This window comes from Haliotis rubra, unplaced genomic scaffold, assembly GCF_003918875.1.
Source record: "Haliotis rubra isolate DU_JTF1 unplaced genomic scaffold, ASM391887v1 Scf756, whole genome shotgun sequence".
NCBI lineage: Eukaryota > Metazoa > Mollusca > Gastropoda > Lepetellida > Haliotidae > Haliotis > Haliotis rubra.
In genome coordinates, this window is record NW_025767475.1 from 425,085 (window position 1) to 447,041 (window position 21,957).

Consider the following 21,957-nt stretch of genomic DNA (forward strand, 5'->3'; position numbering starts at 1 on the left):
AGTTATATAAAGTCTTTAGCGTTTTCCGATATAAACGATATTTCAAACTTCTTAGACAATTGATCATTGGACTAATTTTCTTTACCATGTTATCAATATGAACTTTCCGAGAACAATCGCTTTGAAGTGTTATACCTAAGTCTTTATGGTTATCAACTTCATAATAGTTTCGCCATTCATTATTTTTCGTTTTACGAGTGAATGTTATACTTTCAGTCTTACTAGGATGCAGTATAATATAGCTGCCTCTAGAGAGACAGTAGCATTCAATATTTGTCTCTCTCGAACATATATATTATAAAGTATTCACTGTTTGTCCCCAATTGCGTAGACCGATGCTTATGCTTCATCACTGGAGTGCCTGGTCCAGACAGCCGCCATATAGCTGGAATATTGCTGAGCGCGGCGTTGAAGAACCAACCAACCAACCAAATCATTGTTTGTCGAAATTACAGTTGGAGTTACTGAAAGGATGCAGGAGATTGAAGTCTCCAACTTGAAGTTGGATGTTAAATTGAAGCTGCACAAAGCCCAGGCAAATCAAGTCGAGTGAGTGAACAGTTACTAAAGAGTGAGTGAGTGAGTTAATATTTAGCGTCACGTCGGCAATATTTCAGCTATATCGTGACGAGAACAATTTAATTTATATCAATATTAAAATCAATAAACTTAGAACGTAAAAACCTGTCATCGAAGGACAGTAAGAATACAAGAGTATCACAGATATAAATATAAAACTACTAAGCTATCGTAAAATTAAATCACTGACAGTACAAGATGAAAACGGGTCATAGATCACCAACAACTGAATGTAGATCAACATACTAGGTTCGTATTGCTATGGGACAACATTTGGCAATGTAAATACCTGTCGACAAATTACAAGAAAATAACCAGAGTATCACAGATTTAGATTTAAAACTAGCATATTACCATAAAACGATAGTTGTACACAGTAATACAATACCATAATGGGCTATAGATCGCCAACAACTGAAGGTAGATCGCTCAATAGAGACCATGGGAACCTACATAACATTTTCTACCTGCATGCACTCTAGTTGGATTTACGCCGTCCCTCCAGATCTTGGCAATTTCCCCAAATTAGCCATGAAATACATGAACACATATTCCACGATTAAAACATGGTCCGAATAAATATACTGTGACTGACTTGGTCTTACGTGACCAGGGGAAATATCGTTTTACACTACTTTGAATGTACAGAAACAAAATCGTCAGTTATCAAATTATTCAAACAATCATAAAAATCATGTATTTACAGAACATATTATGAAAATTCAAAGCGAATGGAACATATGGACAGAGTCACCAACATATGTTCAACACATTTAGTAGACGCACCACTGCACAGCCAATATCAATACTATATATTGGAATATGCCGTTGTTTAGCGCAAGCCAAACGGGATACCGTGCAGTGGTTTACAATCGACACTCTTCTCATACACAATATACGGAACCCAAGTAGACCATGCCTTTGTTGCCAATAACGGGCACAACAAACACCTTCTTCATGAAACCCGTGACGATCCGGGTTAGAATTTGTCTTCAGTAACCCATGCTTGTCGTAAGAGGCGACTAACGGGCACGGGTGGTCGGGCTCGCTGACTTGGTGGACAAAAATGTCATCGTATCAAAATTGCGTTGGTCGATGCTCATGATGTTGATCTCTGGATTGCCTGGTAGAGATTATTAAATGACAGCCGCCATATAGTTGGAATACTGCTGAATGCGGCGTTAGACAACAAACTAACCAACCAACCAACCTTCTTCGTGAACCATCGTCCACATGATGTTGTAATGCGGCCAGGTCACACAATCTGTTGATGAATCCATAGTGGAGATTCAACCCACTTTCCTACCTAACGAAATAGCGTGCCCAGCTGTACATGTCATGCGAGTGAAAGCATGATGCAATTTGTGGGAGCAAAATTAGAAAATATATACACAGAGAACTTTTACCATTCATCCAATGCACCCATGACATACGTTAAATGTCTTCTTTTTGCATGTTAACATTCTCGTCTCATTTACTTAAACGATACATTATTTGTGCAAGAATGACCAAAATATATGATTTCCCAAATGTGCATTGAAGGTCACTAGGGTTTTCATTTAAATATTTCAAGTCATAGTTAAAAAACTGTTTTCAGTGATTACATGATCTAAAATGCAAAAATGTAAGACTTTCATCCGAAATGCTTATTGTCAGACAACGGAATGGTACTGAAGGTTTAAAATAAACAATATGAACACAGTAATATTAATGAACATAGTGTTTAATGTGTAATCATTGCAGAATTTATAGTGTAAGTGATGTTTTCAGCATCATTTTGCTAAAACGTCTATTTATCACGCCACCTGAGTCTGACGATGACAGTGGTGAGGATGATTGGAGACAATTCACAACTTGACAGGTTGAATTTTAATGCATGACTGACTTGATAAAATGGTTGAATTTTAATGCATGACTGACTTGATAAAATCTGCCGAGAGCTGTCTATGATTGAATTGATGATAATGTATATACACCCTAAGAGTATGAATCTACCAGGAAGATGTCACTTTTTTAAAGCAATATACTCTATGAAACCTGGGGACCTTCGCCCCAATATATGAGTGCGGAAACATATTTTGGCGCGGTAATATATTATACAAACACTTTGAAAATAACAATCAAAAGAGTTCATAATAACCAAGTCTCCAAACTAATATTTAAAATATGTAAGCGATCTCTATATGTTTGGGATTAATGGGTTAAGCCTTTCTTTTCCAGTACATATCTTTTTCACTTCATGACTTGAAATGATCCATGACAACCGTGCCCTTCAGACTTTAATGATTATCACAACGAAATCACGCGACATGCTGACGCTCATCGGGAATGGATGACAGCTGGCTTGGTAATGTTCCTATTGGGCAAGGTCACCAGCTACTGTCAATATTTACAGATTGATGTTGTATTGTTGACGTTCCTCACCGGACGGAGACGTCGACAATGCCACACATGCTGCAATTGGGACATGGGCGGCAGTTGGCATGGTTGCATTCATCTGGGCGTGTTCACCCACTACTGTTAGTCTGTTTATACGATTACAAGGTTTTCCGGACAAAATCTTTTTCTATAAATGCATTTTACATGTCTGCCAGTGTCAACAGCAACTTCTGTGCGTGTATTGAATAGCTCGTAGTGATTACATGTAACTTGACATTTCCCGCTGTAAGGTACGACTTGTACAGAGAAAAGTTGATATTGGCCACATACTTTGTTTTACCTGCTTATGAAAGCATTGGGAATTGCCTACAATCCATGTTAAGTGACTGACTATGACATATATCTATTAACCTTTCTCATAGGTTCACAAATGTGTTAGACCCGTACATGGGTTAGATTTGGTCTTCAGTAACCCATGAAGGAGCGAACTGGAACGATTCAGATTCACTGACATGTTTGATGCATACCAACGTATACTACTTGCAAAGGTCGATGCACGTAGTGCCATGTACCTGCTCGTAGAGATCGGAAATGAAATACATTTCAAATAGATCATACGCAAACATGTCTATCTCATAGAATGACATGACAAAGATCATTTCTTTGTGAATGGCGGACGCCTTTACATCAAAACTGTACATCCTATGGCGCCTATTGTGAACATTCATTATATAATTAAGCTTACGGTTAGTCATTGACATCATGGCCAGTATCTAACTGTGCGTCCTCTAAGATGGATTTAGTCGTGTTTGACATGCAATTGTGTCTGAATAAGTGCATGTATCGTGACTGCAATGATGTAAGAACATAAGCTTGTGTGAATTTCCGCGGCCAATGGAAGGGAGCAGATTCTTAAATACCACGTTGGTGGTTGAAGGAATCGGCTTTTGTTTGTAGTGAAACGAAAAGAATTGTTAAACAGTCGCGTGTACAACGCTTCCAGAAAGATACATGATGACTCGTGACACACACGTTACGCCTTTCTTTTCCAATGACATATTTTATTTCACTTAATGATTTGATATGATCTTGACCGCGCCTTTCAGACGGCAATGATCGATTGTTCCGATATATTAATATGGGAACTTTTCATTGAGCGTTTCCTCATACAATCTATCAAACCGCTCGCTCTGTGCCACAGTGAACCATTTCTTCCATTCTCCAGACTGACCTGTAAAACATAAACATTATCCTGACTAGAGTCCTATTTGTAAATTGCTGATACGTGTACAAGGTAAACGATTTATCGTAATTGTAAAAACAAACAAAAACCCTCCAGGCGTGTGGAATCAAACATAATAGGCAATGAGCCAGCCAATTTTTCGGTACCACTCAGAAGGACCAAACACTTTTATGTTTTTTGAAGTTGTTATGGTCTCTACAAATAAAAAAAGTATGATGGCCATGTCGGTTTGGTTGCTCAAACTCAGAACGAGACTAAATCCAAAATGGCCGCCAACACACCCCATGCATTTTCAAAAAACGTCATTCCAAACTTTAATTGTGAGTAAAGTTCAGCAAATAGGTTTGAAATTAAAATAGGGAGGTACAAATAGTGCTAACATGATTAAAAGGATTTAATTAATATCAAGTTGTGTTATTAGATGCCTTTAAATCATAGTTTTCCTGATTTTTAAGAGTCGAAATTGTAAGCTGAAAGAACATTTTCGAAAACTCATCATTTCATTTATTCTGAAGACAGTTCTTTAACTTCAAATAGTGAGAACACCTTCAGGTTCCTTAAATTGGTTTGTGATAGTCACTGTTTCGCATCATAAACGTCAGCTTCATCATCAGTGTCACTCTTAGGCATGTCATGGTCCATGCATACCATGTTGGCAGTTTACAGCATGTTGTGTACTTGCAAGAAATAAACTCAAGAACAGCATCTGGAGCAAGAGGTCTTGTCATCCAACAAATCTATATCTCATCATTTTGTCCCACCCATCAATGACCATCTGTTGCCCGTGAACTTGGATATTCAGCTTCCAGACAGTTGTTCCATATTGCAGGTTGATAGTTTGCTTTACAGTTTCCTGCTTTATGGTGAGAAAATGGGCAATTGAATCAGGACAATTGCCACCATGCTTTGATTGTCTATCTGTGCACATCCTGAGAGCAAATCGAGAATCAAGCTGTCAAAACTATATCTGACCCAACTCACTACTTATATTCGGAATACAACCTCCTCCCTTCAGGCCGCCGCTACAAAGTTCCAACTGTGAATACTACGAGAGCCTGTAATCCTTTATTCCAAGTACCGTATCTCTTTTAAACAAATGTGAAGATACCTACATGTAAATCAATGAATTTATGTAAATATGTTTTGCATCTCTCTGATGTGTCACTAGCTCTGCTGATATAACACAAATTCCTGAAAAGGCATTAAAGTATTATTCTATTCTATTCTATTCACACTATAAAGCTGCAATATGGAACAACTGTCTGGAAGCTGAATATCCAACTTCACGGGCAACAGATGGTCATTGATGGGTGGAACAAAATGATCAGATAGAGATTTGTTGGATGACAAGACCTCTTGCTCAGGATGCTGTTCTTAGTTCATTTTTTGCAAGTACACAACATGCTGTAAACTGCTAAGTTGTCAATGCCTTACCAATGGACTGAAATGCACTGTGACATGTCAGAACCAGACTTGTGACAACATGGTACGCATGGACCATGACATGCCGAAGAGTGACATTGATGATGAGTGAGTGAGTTTAGTTTTACGCCGCACTCAGCAATATTTCAGCTATAGGGCGGCGGTCTGTAAATAATCGAGTCTGGACCAGGCAATCCAGTGATCAACGGCATGAGCATTGATCTGCGCAATTGGGAACCGATGACATGTGTCAACCAAGTCAGCGAGCCTGACCACCCGATCCCGTTAGTCGTCTCTTACGACAAGCATAGTCACTTTTTGTGGCGAGCATGGGTTGCTGAAAACCTATTCTACCCCGGATCTTCACGGGTCCACTGATGACGAAGCTGACGTTTATGATGCGAAACAGTGACTATCGCAAACAAATTTAAGGAACCTGAAGGTGCTCTCACTATTTGTAGTGAAAGAACAGTCTCCAGAATAAATGAAATGATGAGTTTTCGAAAATGTTCTTTCAGCTTACAATTTCGACTCTTAAAAATCAGGAAAAACTATGATTTAAAGGCATCTAATAACACAACTTGATATTAATTAAATCCTTTTAATCATGTTAGCACTATTTGTACCTCCCTATTTTAATTTCAAACCTATTTGCTGAACTTTACTCACAATTAAAGTTTGGAATGACGTTTTTTGAAAATGCATGGGGTGTGTTGGCGGCCATTTTGGATTTAGCCTCGTTCTGAGTTTGAGCTACCAAACCGACATGGCCATCATACTTTTTATTTGTAGAGACATAAAGGAATATAAAAAACATTAAAACTTTTGGTCCCTCTGAGTGGTACCAATATGTGAATTTTCAGCTCCTGGCTCACGGCCTATAAATAATGCAGTGTGTACAGGGCACATGACATTATAGACTATACATTCAAAGGTTCCAAAACAAAATTTTGCAATCCAAATAGAAATACAAACACTTGTAAATACATTTTCCTTGTTTGATTCTATTTGCATTCATTTTGGGATTCCTTTATTTTTGGTGAGGAATTAAAAATCGTTTGATACAGCTTCATTGGGCAGAAGTACCTGAAATCATCCAGAAAAAAAATACTATTGTTGTATTGTGCATCGAAATATACAGAATATCTTATGATATGAATATCATACTGGTAAATCGAAATATGTTCATTTTGTTAATATGCATTTTGAGTTACCTTTTCTAAAATACCCGCTTGATCCTTGATTCCAGTTATTGTGATAGGTTTGATCTTTAATCTTTTCACTGGCCTGCTTGAGATTCTCAAACCCACAAGCCTCGGCAATTTGACGGTACGTCTCCTCCGACAGGGGTCGTTCAAGGTACTCTGCTAGTCGCTTGACTATTGAAACACTGTCCTGAAGAATACACGTATTTTGTATAAATGTAATCCTAAACTATGTTTGTTATTGACAGAATGGCCTCGCAATACCAAACAAACTATGTAGCATACACGTTTATAAATCAGTAGGGCCGTCAGTCACCAAGATTCAATATAGATAACAATGTACACCTTCAACTGAGTGTAGAACTGACATTGCAAAGAGCACAGTTCTCTTCCTGGTGTGTGGAAATTGCAGGGCGTTTGAGTTGCATTACCAGGGTCTGATATATCACAAAGTTGTGGGATAATAGTTTTCTGCAATCACTATAAAACACCATCCGATCAACATAGTTTAAACCAAAAGTATTTAACATTTGGAAAAGGCAATATAACCCCCCCGTATTAGAACAGAATCACCAAATGTCGAATGCTGGTACCTCCAGTCCCAAATCGTCGTTCATGTTAAAGGCCGTAGGTGTGAACTTAGTGAGTGAGTGAGTTTACTTTAAGTAACGTCGGCATATTGGAGGCAAAATGAAAAACGAAATACTCTTCTTGTGCAAACGGTTCAAGACTTGTTTTAGTATAGTTTGATATTCTTGATAAAAGCAAACGTCTCATACTTTCACATTAACATATTGTTATAGATATTCAGATAACATTAACGAAATGAATATCAAAAACATGATTTGGAAGGGTGAAGCTACTTCTTCCCATACCTCTGTAGTACTGTAACATAACGCTCTGTTTAATAAAAGTGCCCGTATTCTCACCTGCTTCAATTCCTCAAACTGAACGCGGCAGACATCAATATCTGTTACATTTCTCCACTGACGCTCGTGTTCAAGAATAGACCCAAAAGGCGCTGAAATAGGAAGTAGGATGTGAATTTTGTACAGATGACTGTCTCAGTATACCAAAAGGAAGAGAAAGACATAGAATAGCAAGTAAAATTATGCCATAAAACGAATATAATCAAGACAATAACTTACAAACGTAAACAATCACAATCGCGATGGCTTGAGGAAAACGGGTAAAGAAAAGGCTTTGTTTAAAACATCACGTTTGCAATCTGTGGTTAAGACGAAAGCCTGTCAAGGGATCACAAGCTGTCATTGCCTCTCAGTTGATGTCTCCGGCGCCTCCGTATGCAACAAATAGAAGCGATCAAACCCTTTCCACATCAATAAGAACTCTCTGCCAAAAGCAGGGTGGATCGTACAAATAATGTGACTATATCATGAGTACATATTGGTTTCAAGAGCATAACAGCTTTACGATGTTGTTTGTAAACAAATCGAGTCTCGACTAGACAATCCAGTGATTGTCACCATGCGATACGATGGGAGAGCATGTGTTTATGAATCACTAAGAAATAGTGATGATACCAGGTGTTCGAGAAAAGGTGAGCGTCTCCTGCCCACCGGTGGCACCCGACATAAACATATGGTAAATCTGGTCAATTGTTCACATACAATAATTCGGGAACGTATGGCATAAGTCAAAATAGGCTACCCCACTCCACCCGTGTGGATCCAGGATCGGGTAGTCAATCTCGCTTTATTGGTTGATGCATGTCACCGAATCCCATTTGCTCATGATGTCGATCACTGGATTGTCTGGTGCAGATTCGATCATTTACAGACCGCAGTCATAGAGCTGGAATATTGCTGAGTATGGCGTTAACCAACAAACAAACAAATACCATAACGATAGCAATACCAACCACAACCGTCTTGATACAGAATGACAAATTCGTCCCATGTCCCCGTGAAGGTAAACTTCCCTGCTGGATTGTCTTTCCACACCTGTTTGCTCGCCTGAGAAAACGTCGACACGGCAGCGTCTTTGGGATTTCTATTTACGTAGATCACCTTGCTCTTGAATTTCCATATATCCTTTGGCAACTGGCTGTTAAACGGATATGAAAACAGGATTAATACAACGAAATTATATATAACACGTCCAGTGCGTCGTAGCCTCGCGGACCGCCTCCGTGGTGTAGTGGTTAGAGCGTCCGCCCGGAGAGGGGAAGGTCGCGGGTTCGATCCCCGACCGCGTCATACCAAAATACGTTAAAATATGGTACTTGTTGCTTCCTGCCTGGCGCTCGGCATTAATTGGTACAACAAGGACTGGTCGGCTCGGAGTCAGTATAATGTGTCAGAGTGGGGTATTCATGCTTCACTGCGGCATGGTATCTCTGTGGGCTAGCACTATAAAACCAGCTTATGTCTGGGCTAGTACAAGCAGCCGCACATACACATACACACGCATGCACGTCGTCATATGAGCGAAATATTCTCAAGCACGACGTTAAACCCAATTTCACCTCACCTCACCTAGCCTCGCGTATAGTGAGATGAGGATAGCTTGCACAGAATTTGTTTTGTTTGCGCGAGAACGCTTGGTATTGGTTGAGAGTATTTATTTGGAAGAACAGCACGCAATCGTTTGAGAGAGTGAGTGAGTGAGTTTAGTTTTACCCCGCACTCAGCAATATTCCAGCTTATGGCGGCGGTCTATAAATAATCGAGTCTGGACCCAGACAATCCAGTGATCAGCAACATAAACATCGATCTACGCTATTGGGATACGACGACATGTGGCAACCATGTATGTGCACTCGTTGACCGTAGAATTAATCCATCTCACGTCACGGTCATAAGTGATGCCTCTCTGCCTCCTGTTACCAGTCAAAACGCCATTAAAAAGTCTTGATCCGAGGAAAAGACAAATGCCAAGCACCGTTTAATATGAAGGCCAGGTGTTATATATACTTGAACAGTAGCATATATTATCACAAAACGGTTGCGTCTAGTTTCAGTAAGAGGCGATGTTTGTGGATTTCCCGGGATCAATTCCAAAAATTGGGTTAGATTGCCAATCCCAAGACACATCAAAGAGAAGACACTTACTCCTCCTAACTCTGATAGCATAAATTAAAATGCATCCGTCCTTCCGAAGCAATATTGTGGCTAACACAAGATGACGTATGTCAATCTTCACCTTCCCATCTCGGTGAAAGCGACAAAGCAACACGCACATGCACGCACTGGACATGTCGATTGAGTAAGTATACTCAGCAGCAAAAACACGTCATTACGAAATCAAAATTAGATAGGCACTGTAATCAAATCATTACAGAAGTGGACATAATAAGCGGATCAAAAACATTTTTTGTGTACAATAGCTTGACACATCAATAAATTATGCCAAGACATTACGTGAACGTTCGGACTCATGACGTCAGTATCTAGTGTGACTACCACGAGCGGCGATAACTGCAGCACACCGTTTATGCATGGAGTGCACCAATTGATTGATGAAGGCCATTGGCACCTTGAACCACACTCTGGGAAAGGCCTGACGCAATACATTGGCTGTGTTCGGCCTTGGTATGACATTATTCAGTCTCCTATGAATTTCATCCCAAAGATCTTCAACCGGGTTTTAATCAGGACTAAGTGCTGGCCACTGCATAATGTTGACACCGTTCTGCTGTAGGAAGTCCCGTGTAGCTCTGGCAGTATGGGCCCTGGCGTTATCATGCTGGAACATATTCCGGTGACGTGCAAAATGTGGTATGAGCTTAGTCGGTGTAGCGCACCACTGTGATGCCGCTTCCTCTCCCTGGACCAAGGTTCTGGAACACCAAAGGACCTACTCTCTGGTTCAGGCCTATTCCACCCCATGCCATGATGCTTGCACCTTCCCATGAGTCTCTTTCGACAACACATTGGTCTGAGTAACGCTGGCCACGTCGTCGCCATATTCCTGTTCTGCCATCTGCAGTTGATACGCAGTACCGACTCTCATCTGTGAACAGAACAGTTCTACATCGCCTGTATCGCCAGTTTTGGTGTTGTAGGGCAAACTGTAGACGTTCACGCCGATGGCGAGGTTTGAGGATAGGTCCACGGTAAGGTCTACGGCAATGGAGGTTCCCGCTCTTAAGACGTCGGCGTACTGTATGAGTACTGATTGGTCTTCCGTGTGTTCCCACTGTCTGGCGTGCTGTTTCGGATGCCTGCATGAAAGGATTCTGTAGATGCTGTGGCACAACATGGCGATCTTGTGGTCTTGTGGTGACCCTTGGTGTGCCAGTACGGGGGCGATTATTTGTGGTGTTGGTGCAGCCTGTAGATGGTCCGAACTTTGACCTGGAAGTCATTGGCAACGGCTTGTGTAGTGTGGCCAGCTTCAAGTCTTCCTATCGCCTCGTTCCTCTGAGCTGTCGTGAGTCGCGGCATCCTGATGACGTTGTAATGAGAATGTTTCAACCAGGTTTGGTGGGGGGGCAGGGCATTTTATGGGGTTGGTCCTTGTGAACAGCACGTGCAGCATGAGTTGCATGAAAACCATGGAGAACACCGTACCATCTCCGAGAACAGATTGCATTTTTGAGACCATTTCCTGGGTTCCTGAGTTTGGGAAGGACTATAATTGCTCAGGTTAAGTTGGAGATGTTGTCAAAAATATACAACCAAACATTAAATGAGTTTACAGTTATCCGTTTCTGCGAAGGAAAATTCCAGACTGACGTTTCTTTTGCTGCTCAGTATATATTATTAGCTGTTCCTACCCAGGACGACGCTGAGTGTGGATTATCCTTGGAGACGGAAGTGCATCTATTTCCTGTTCTGTCCGACAGTCCAACCAGGAAACGTTCTGCCAATGTTTAGCGTAAGTTGGTTTCCCTGCCACGATCATGTTAACTATCTCCCACACCCAGTGGGTACCTACAAAAGGAACAAACATGAACTCAGTTTGACTTCCTTCTCTTCTTTGGAACAGGAAATACTTTCAACGAAATATGAAAGCGTTTCACATCAGGTGCAAGCTCCTGTTCAGATGAATAATTATAGATTGATTTATAATATTTTTATGTAAGATTTAAATGATATCCATGACATACACACTGCCGTACGTACAGATTACACACACCGATCGATTAGACACTGAGAACAAGTGTAAAACAGGAGAAATAGTTCGCGGATATATTTTCCATAGGTAGTATTGGCACTGGCATAACTATTTCTGGAACGTTCGTCTTAACTGTAAGTATTATACAATTAACATATAAATAATTCATACTTGTATATTCGTCTAAAAATATGAAATATGAGTTAAAACGTATTTGATCTGAACATTGAAATGAACGATAGTGGTAAAAACTTCAAACGTCCTGAAAGACAACACATAATTGTGTCCTGTTGTTTCAGTAGGCCAAAACTAAATACATGTAGATTGCACAGATCTATACTGAAATTTTGTCGCCGTACCATGATATTCCAAAGGATCAGACTTCGGGAATTTACACCAATGGATCTGATCTGACTATGGGAATGTACAGATGTACATGTCGTCTATATGTTGGCAACGTTAGGGTTGAATGTGTAGCGTGTGTTATCTATATACACTGAAGTTAAATTCATGTCAATGGATCTGACCTGACTTTGGGAATGTACAGATGAAGATGTCATCTTCACGGACGTGACGAGTCCTCATAGTCTTCATGTTGTCCAAGAGTGTCGCTGCCTCCACTGCACCATCTACCATCACCAGGTCTATGTTCCACCCAGAGGCCATCGCTTTCTCTGCCGGAGTTGCCATCACGAACACACACTATCTACCACAGCAAAAGACTTCACTGATTTATATTTTCAGTCAGCTGGACCATTATCACATATGAAAAATAAAGACACACTAGCTATGCGCGAATAAAAATATGCTAGCCCATAGGCAAGGTATTTTCAGAAAAACACGCGTGGGCCACTGTTCGCCCAGATTTAACATTTTGATTTTTTGGGTGTTTTGATCCTTAGTTTGTATCTATGGTACATTTTCCCAAATCCTTTGTCTGAAACTGGCCACAGTTCGGATATTTTCTTTGCAGTTTGGTTTCCAGAATTATTGTGTGACATGTTCAGTCATTCTTATCACTGCAAAATACTGCATTTTATGTGTTGGCATTAACATTCGTGATGTGTTCACCTGGGTTTCATTTCCTTCATGGCAACCTGTTGATGTAGCTGTCTGTGATATTGCTGGAAATCACACTCACCCATTTCATCATGACCGGACACTCTAGATACATAATGAAATTAAAACACATAAGCCTTTATCCATCCATCCATCCATCCATCCATCCATCCATCCATACCAATCCATCCATCCATTCATCCATTCATCACCATTCATCCTTCTACAATCAAAGACAGATTTAGTGCTTGCTCGAGTAAAACGTTAAAGGCAAAGATCATCGAGCTTGAAAGGCACAACAGCTGTTGGAAGAATATTAATAACTGAAAATCACTAATGTTTGGCACAAGTTTTAATCTTATCAAACACGTCAGTCATTGTCAACAAAAGATTCAATATCTCGCCATCTGTTTCACTACCACGTCGATCTCAGCTTCCTAATTATGACAATTATCGATAAAATATTGGAACAAAACATTTGGGGGATACTCAACTACACGTACATGCAGTACGGTTATTGTGAGATCGCGCCAATGAGTTAATTGATCCAATGCTGAGATCATTCAAGAGCGTTTAAAGCTCAGAGACCCTCAACCATGTTGGCCCAATTGACTTCATTAGTTAAATCATTCGATTAACTACTTCAGATGTCGAATGTTTAATTGCTTGTCCTGGTATGTTTGTGTATACATTGAAAATGGAAGGGGACGTTTCACAATTGATCTCAAGTTGGATGAAAAATATGTTTGATTTGGGGTTTGGGAGTGTTTTTATGTTATACATTTTATGTAATGAATGTGGAAAAGGGTTTTGCCGTTTCTATTTTCACATATTATTCCAACAAATGTGATACCTTTCCTAAAACATTTATATAATGCGTTGATAATAGATTGTAGGCTGTATGTTCCCGTTAAAAACACAAGGACAAACCTTAAAAACGGAACACAACTGCATTAGTGGAATCGAACTGCGTCAGTTGTTAATGTTACAAGTACAAAACAAGCGTGTAACAAATACAAGTGTGTAACAAGTACAAAATATAAAAATTGTAAAATGTTCTGGAAAAGCAATCTATTTTAATATGTCTTGTCTTATGTTGCTGTTTGGAATCAATTCAAAACACCTTAAACAATAGTGAAAAGGTTTACATTTTCACAAGTCCATGATTTATTTATAGTCACCACTGGGTCATGGGTCAAAAGTAGTTCCTATGCAAATTAGCCAAGTCTTAATGAGGTCAGGTCTGCTGGCTTGTCCTTGGTTTTTATTGGCTGAAGATGTGCAGCATCTTGATTGGATGTTGAATTTAGTTGCATTTAGAAAGTGTGAAGTTTGTTCACTTGCTGTCTTTCTCCCAACCTGGCAAGGTGGTTTGAAAGTCATGGATGGAGGATTTTGACTTTGGTGAATTACAGGTCCTTGGTGTTTTGTTGGTGCCTCACAACATGTGGCCAGTTTGAAACAAGTTGTCCCATAGATGACTTGTATTATTTATACAAACTACCGTAATAAATCCGGATTACAGCCTCAACGGAGTTGGGTTGTTGAGTCAGAGCCATCCCCTTTACATTAATATGCCCTCTTAATGAGTTCTACATACACAGTTTTTTTTACACAGAGAATAATGTCAAGGTCCCAGCTTCTAAGAGGGTATAGTTCAGCATAATATTGTTTCTTTAACATATCTAAGAGGCAAATACTAATCTGTTGGCGAACACCTGGTGTCTGCACTGATTTTCAATTATCCTTATATTGCTTTTATTGCAATTGCGTCTTTCAAACTCAATGAAATCAGTTTCGTTGGAAAATTGAGACTAGTCATATTCTAACATTTTATAGCGTTATATTTGTTGGTAAGGATTTGTATGTCTGCAATGTGTGTTTTGTTTGCAATGACTATTTTATAATAACCTGGCTATATCTATCAAGAAGGGGGACAGTTGATGAGGTTTTAAGGATTCATAAGACAAACGCTAAAATGAGTTTCCTGAAAAAAAGAAAATTGAATTTTTCTAAATTCCTTAAAATAACACGATTGTATTTATATAGCCTGTATGACCGCCATATAACGAAAGTATGAATGTGTTCATTGGGCGAGAAATTTGATAACATGCAATGTAAGGTGTTGATAGTCTCCACAAAAAAAGTAAAAAAATGTTAACCAGAAACGACGTAGCACAATTTGGTTGGGCTACCTCCCAACTTTCTTATGCTCCTATTCCTAGATGCATAGTGATGAACAACGCAACACACATCCGAGTGACATTCCATCCGACGTCCATCATTGCAGCCAAAATGAAACCTGGATTACTATGTGCAGTGTACTAGCTTCCTAGCATCGGATGTTGGACTATGCCAGGTGTGCATGTTGGCTAATCGTAATTGATTCTTCTCAGTCGCTCCACTAACAGGGCATATGCCGCGGTCTGTCAAGGCCAGTCAAGGCTGACACAACTTTACTAGTTGACGTCCAGAATGTCACCTTTCCGTGTTGACATTGTTGACACTGACTCCGGGGCGAGTATTTTGTTATAATAAACAGCAAAGCGCCAAACAAAAACCAAATGCTTGTAAAGAAGTTGCTTTACACAGTGGAATTGTTTGACTTGACTCGGTCCAAACTATGATGTGAGTGTGCCAATCTTCTACTCTTGGGACTTTCTTAAATATCCGGAATACACGTGCACAGATTATTCAGACGTTGGTTTTGAACTCCATGATTACAGTTTCAGGAAAAAGGTACAAGAAATCCAAATATTGCCTTTGCAGCAGTGCTTGGAGTCATCCCACAGATCGCAACCTTACCGTTCTGCTTGCTGACCCCTTTGGTCATGTAGACAAATCGTTCGACTCTGGAATTGTTGTTGGTAATTCCATCACCGGACTGAGCACGTTTATATAATGAATATGAGCAAAATCTGTTCTGAACCCTTGGCCTCGGACTTGTCTCTCGACAGGGAAGTATCGGTCGGGAATGGAGACATTGTCCAGAAGACATCCTTGCTTTGTGCGCCTGCAGACGGGTTTAACGTCGTTGGTCATGACTGGTCGTGATTTAGAAGGTGCATTTGGATTCCACTGCCTGACGCGGCCCTTTTACGGCGCATCACCTTCATAGTAGGGAATTTGCTAACGATGGCAAGAATTCCAATCCCAATCACAACACGGCGACCACCTGACGTGACCAAGGAGTATCACTGTAAGTGAAGCTTTTAATGTTCGCGTTGTTTTAAGTTTTGTTTTACTTCCATGCGTTTGTATCTTCAAATCCGGAGACATTCAAATAGGAATAAGCGACAAATTCACATCATACGTCCATTCGGAATAAGATCCTGTTTGAAAGTCCAAGACATACTGACGTTGTTCACACACAGGTAAACAGGCCGTGGTACCATCTTCTTGACGTGAGAGCATATATCTTGTAAAATGTTTATACCCATTTGTATTGTAGTTTTCTAAATGCCCAACTGCATTTGTGAAACCCTAAACAGTTAGGTTATTACTAGCCACTACAAGCATGCCTTACCTAGAAGATCAGCTCCTCTGTTCCCACAAGATAATTGGTCATGAATGGACAAGAGGCCTACACTGTACTTTTAAAGGCAGCATGATTGAGCATTATGGAAATTATGACAACATGACTAATCATAAACTTACAGACGGAATCTCAGTGTGCAGAGTGAGTAAGCAATACGGAACTGATTCAGCATAAAAAGTGAATAATAATTTCGAGGTACTGAATACAGTGTGCAATTTGAGGTGTGTCAGCATGAATGTCGCCACATGGTTCAGCCGCGATAAGATGTATTGTCAGATATGAATATCTTCTACTAGTTCAACTGAGGTATGAATTATCTTCCTATCTTTCGTGACGGTCACATATAGTTATTTTATGTGGCCCATAAAACAGTCTTCGGATGTGTCGACTTTGGTAATGTGATCAAGGGAATTTGCTGCTTGCTATTGCTGTAATATTACTATAGGCGCCGCAAAACCATACTCACTCAGTCTTTAATAAGCAGCTCAAGTCTTTCACTACTTTCACACAAAACGTCTTGAACGATCAAATCGATAATTTCACAGGAACTAAAAGTGATAATCCGACCTATATCAGGGATTCAGGAAGTTCCAGTATTCAACGTGATCGTAATATTGGGAAAATCGTCAAGTAGCAATGTTCGATATTTTTGCAAACGTTAACTCCCGACCGACTGGACATTGCATGACCACTTACGTGAGTCGATGACTCTCTGTTGTACAACAAGCAGAGACTAATGTGAGTCGATGGCCCTCTGTTGTACAACAAGCAGACACTTACGTGAGTCGATGACTCTCTGTTGTACAACAGGCAGACACTTACGTGAGTCGATGACTCTCTGTTGTACAACAATCAGACACTTACGTGAGTCGATGACTCTCTTGTACAACAAGCAGACACTTACGTGAGTCGATGAATCTCTGTTGTACAACACGCAGACACTTACGTGCGTCGATGACTATCTGTTGTACAACAAGCAGACACTTACGTGAGTCGATGACTCTGTTGAACAACAAGCAGACACTTACGTGAGACGATTACTCTCTGTTGTAGAACACAGAGACACTTACGTGAGTCGATGACTCTCTGTTGTACAACAAGCACTTGCGTGAGACGATTACTCTCTGTTGTAGAACACAGAGACACTTACGTGAGTCGATGACTCTCTGTTGTACAACAAGCAGACACTTACGTGAGTCGACGACTCTCTGTTGTACAACAAACAGACACTTACGTGCGTCGATGACTATCTGTTGTACTAATAGCAGACACTAACGTGAGTCGATGACTCTGTTGAACAACAAGCAGACACTTACGTGAGTCGACTACTCTCTGTTGTAGAACACAGAGACACTTACATTAGTCGATGACTCTCTGTTGTACAACAAGCAGACACTTACATGAGTCGATGACTCTCTGTTGTACTACAAGCAGACACTTACGTGAGTCGATGACTCTCTGTTGTACAACAAGCAGACACTTACGTGAGTCGATGACTCTGTTGTACAACAAGCAGACACTTACGTGCGTCGATGACTCTATTGTACAACAAGCAGACACTTACGTGAGTCGATGACTCTCTGTTGTACAACAAGCAGACATTTACGTGAGTCGATGACTCTCTGTTGTACAACAAGCAGACACTTACGTGAGTCGATGACTCTGTTGTACAACAAGCAGACACTTACGTGAGTCGATGACTCTCTGTTGTACAACAAGCAGACACTTACGTGAGTCGATGGACTCTCTGTTGTACAACAAGCAGACACTTACGTGAGTCGATGACTCTCTGTTCTACAAATAGTGGACACTTGTGTGCGTCATGGACTCTCTTCTAGTGGACACATGTTTGCGTCATTGAGTCCCTGTTGCATAACTAGTGGACACTTATTTGCGTCATGGAGTCTCTGTTGTACAACTAGTGGACACGTATTTGCTTCATGGATTCTCTGTTGTACAACTAGTGGACGCGTATTTGCGTCATGGAGTCTCTGTTGTACAACTAGTGGACACGTATTTGCGTCATGGAGTCTCTGTTGTACAACTAGTGGACACTTATTTGCGTCATGGAGTCTCTGTTGTACAAATTGTGGACACTTATTTGCGTCATGGAGTCTCTGTTATACAACTAGTGGACGCATATGAGGTTGCAAACTAATGGACACTTCTGGGTGAAATGCCGAGATAAATGATTTAAGGAGCTCTGACACCAGAGGCACATATGCTACTGTCACACTTTTCTACTACCTGTACAACAATAATGTCCATCTCAGTTCGACAATACAATAGTGTACATGACAATCCAACTACACATGTGTACTACAGCCAGGCGAGTGAATAGCACTCTGCAAATCAGTTGTAACAGAGAGTAAGTAACAACAGTGTTGTAATTCTCCCTTGACTAGCTAGAAGAGGAATGCTTCAATTCAGTTAATACTGTGTATTCTCACATATATACTGCCTAGCCTGTTTGCCGTAACTGCAGAAATGTGGGTCACTGAGTTACTTGTTCAAATACGCCTTGGACACTACACCACTAAATGTCCTTCTTTCCGACAGTCTGGTACTTATTCACACTGAAACAATCAATACTTACGTTTCGTACTATCGTTCCTTTCCAAGAGGACAGATAAAGACCGGAGAGGTTATGGATTTAATCACGTGACGGAGAGAAGCAGGTTTACCCGACTGTTGACATGACCTAGACACTGATCTGCCTGTGTCAGTGGGACAGGGGTAAACAGATTACATTACTGTGGGACTGCTAGCTTAGAGAAACATCATCACAGTTGGCTATACATGTGTACTACAACCAGGTACGTGTATAGCGCTACACTCTGCAAATCAGATGAAACAGAGAGTTAGTAACCAACTGTATATCGTACTTACCCCTTCACAAGCTAGGCGAGGAATGCTACATAGAGAAAACTAAACGATGTCCCGTGTAATACCATATTTATGAGAAGACTGTATGGTTTGGTATCTAACGAGCGACATACGTGGGCATTGTCCATTGTACTTGGAGCAGTACGTGTATTAATGATGCATTCACGAGAGAGGGAACAGTTATTTGCAATTATTTTTCCTTTGAATCTTATATGCCCACCTGCAGTGTAACACCTAATTGCCTGTTAGTGTTCATATTTCAAAACTGGCCCGAGTCAGCGTGACCGCTCGATCTTTCTTTATTATGTGTGAGGGCAAACGTTTGATAACCTGTGAAGATCCGGGTTAGAAATTATACTCAGCAACCTATGCTTGTAAGCATTCCCACTGTAATAATGATTTTTTAAATTGTGATATTTTTTAACATTAATGTGTAGACCCTGCTTGTTTCAAAAGGCGACTAATGGGTTCTTGTGGTCAGGATCGCTGACCTGGTGGACTCATGTCATCTTACTCCCAACTGCCTAGATCGATGCTCATGATGTTGATCACTGGATTGTCCGGTGGTCCAGACTCGATTATTTACAGACCACCGCAATATAGCTGGAATATTGCTGAGTGTGGGCAAATTGTAAATGCAATTACAGCTGCATTATTGGTGTAAAACTGAATGAAACTTTGACCAAACATGGCGCATTTAGTGACAAAAATAATCTTATTGTCAAAGATATTTATGTCATGAATTTGTAATAGACAACAGCAGTGATCAGTGGTAAACCTTTGTCCCTTACTCATACCCGCAGATAAGTGAGTGGTGTTGTTTGGTTGTGGACAGTAACTGAACTGTAACATGGGTTGTAACAATAATCCGTGAAGCCATGGGACATTGACCATAGAGAAGACACAGCACCCGACATCACGAGGGGCCGACCAGTTACGCATTTAGTTTAGATCAACATTGGACGGGGCATTTCAAAATTGGCAATTTGTACTTAGTGATAATATTTATCTTCAAAGAATGATAAACCACTGACAAGATGCACGGTGTATTGAGAATGACCAGACGCCTCTGAATATATACGGGACCAGACATTAGACCTAGCTGTCTCTGATACACATGTCAAAACAGCAACTGTGGACCCTTACACTGCCTTGTCTTGTTCATGCAAAAATATCCCAGAAGACCAGAGGCCCGTGAAGGTCCGGGTTACAATGAGCCTTCAGTAACCCATGCTTGTCGTAAGAGGCGACTAACGGGATCAGGTGCTCAGGCTCACTGACTTGGTTGACACATGTCATCGGTTCCCAAAGGCGCAGATCGATGCGCATGCTGTTGATCACTGGATTGTCTGGTCCAGACTCGATTATTTACAGATCGCAGCCATATAGCTGGAATATTGCTGAATGCGGCGTAGAACTAAACTCACTCACTCACTCACTCACCTGTAGACCACCAACATGATCTAAAGGATACATAGTGATCAGAATTGTATATGGATCACTGACAACCCACGTTCGGCAATCAAACTATCGAAATGGTTGATACCTATACCTACCTTGGAATAAAGTTACACAGAAACGGGAGATTTGTAGAAGCCATTAAAGTCTTAGCTGAAAATGCAACAAAAGCTATGTTCTTATTATTAAAAAAAGCCCGACGAGTCAATCTATCGTTGGACTGTTTAATATCGGCATTTGACACTTTGATTGCTCCGATCCTAATGTACTGCTCTGAAATCTGGGCAATTGAAAACATAAAACTAACTGAAAAGTTTCATTTAAAATTTCTTAAGTTGGCAGCAGGTCTTCGAAGTTCAACACCAAACTATATGATTTATGGAGAACTTGGTAGGGAACCCCTCTACATCAAAATATATAAACGTGCTATTCTATTCTGGCACACAAAATGGCAAGTCATAATGAAACTCCAAAACTAACAAATATTATCTACAGATTTATCACCAGTAATTTCACTGACAACACTGAAAAACTACTATGGACAACGTTCGTTAAGAAAATATTAAATAACTGTGGATTAGGTGATATATTTGACAATCCGTTTATGTGTTCTTCACGGTGGTTAGCTTCAAAAAGTTGAAGAAATATTGAAAGACCAGTTCCTGCAGAACTGGCATAGTTCCATTATTGAAAGCCCGAAAGTGTGTGTACTATAAAATGTATAAAAGAAAATATAAGTTTTGAAAAATACCTTTATCTACCAAAACACGTCTATTACCCAATCTTGAAATTTAGAACAACAAATCACAACTTACCAGTTGAAACTGGACGCTGGTCTGATACCCCAAGAGTGGAACGTTTGTGCCATCTATGCAATTCCCCGGCGGTTGGTGATGAGTTCCACTACCTGTTCAGGTGTGAAGCCCTTCTCCAGCCGCGGTCTATACACATACGTCAAGATCTCTACGAATGGCCTAATATGTTCAAGCTAAAAAAATGTTTATCTGGCTCCAGAGTAAAAAATGTGAAAGACCTGTCTAAATTCATCAACATCATCTTCAGACTAGTTGCAGCTGCATGAGAGTATTGCTAACTTACTTTGTCAT

The 21,957-nt window shown here is 40.4% G+C and overlaps 1 protein-coding gene across 3 annotated transcripts; it reads right to left on the reverse strand.

Moving 5' to 3' along the window:
- Window positions 1-3,991: 3,991 nt before the first annotated feature.
- On the reverse strand, window positions 3,992-19,208 carry LOC124260243 (sulfotransferase 2B1-like). 3 transcript variants are annotated; one of them, XM_046694500.1, is made up of 7 exons: window positions 19,104-19,208; window positions 12,438-12,612; window positions 11,570-11,726; window positions 8,711-8,895; window positions 7,758-7,849; window positions 6,838-7,018; window positions 3,992-4,189 (listed from the first exon to the last, which is right to left on the reverse strand). In XM_046694500.1, the coding sequence occupies exons 2-7, from the start codon at window positions 12,598-12,600 to the stop codon at window positions 4,092-4,094; spliced, it is 876 nt and encodes a 291-aa protein (XP_046550456.1). In that variant the 5' UTR covers window positions 12,601-12,612; window positions 19,104-19,208; the 3' UTR covers window positions 3,992-4,091. The 3 variants fall into 3 exon arrangements, with proteins under 3 accessions (XP_046550456.1, XP_046550457.1, XP_046550455.1); XM_046694501.1 differs by having other exon boundaries at window positions 12,438-12,616; window positions 19,104-19,201; XM_046694499.1 differs by lacking the exon at window positions 19,104-19,208 and adding an exon at window positions 12,982-13,054 and having other exon boundaries at window positions 12,438-12,616.
- Window positions 19,209-21,957: the final 2,749 nt, after the last annotated feature.

What these genes read in the sequence shown, in the direction of transcription:
- LOC124260243 (XM_046694500.1), bottom strand. Translation starts at nt 12,600, where the DNA reads ATGGCAACTCCGGCAGAGAAAGCGATGGCCTCTGGGTGGAACATAGAC. An exon ending in CTGTACATTCCCAAAGTCAG is followed by an intron (nt 11,727 to 12,437) that starts GTCAGATCCATT and finishes TTCCTTTTGTAG; the next exon opens with GTACCCACTGGGTGTGGGAG. An exon ending in AGTTTGAGGAATTGAAGCAG is followed by an intron (nt 7,019 to 7,757) that starts GTGAGAATACGG and finishes TGTATTCTTCAG; the next exon opens with GACAGTGTTTCAATAGTCAA.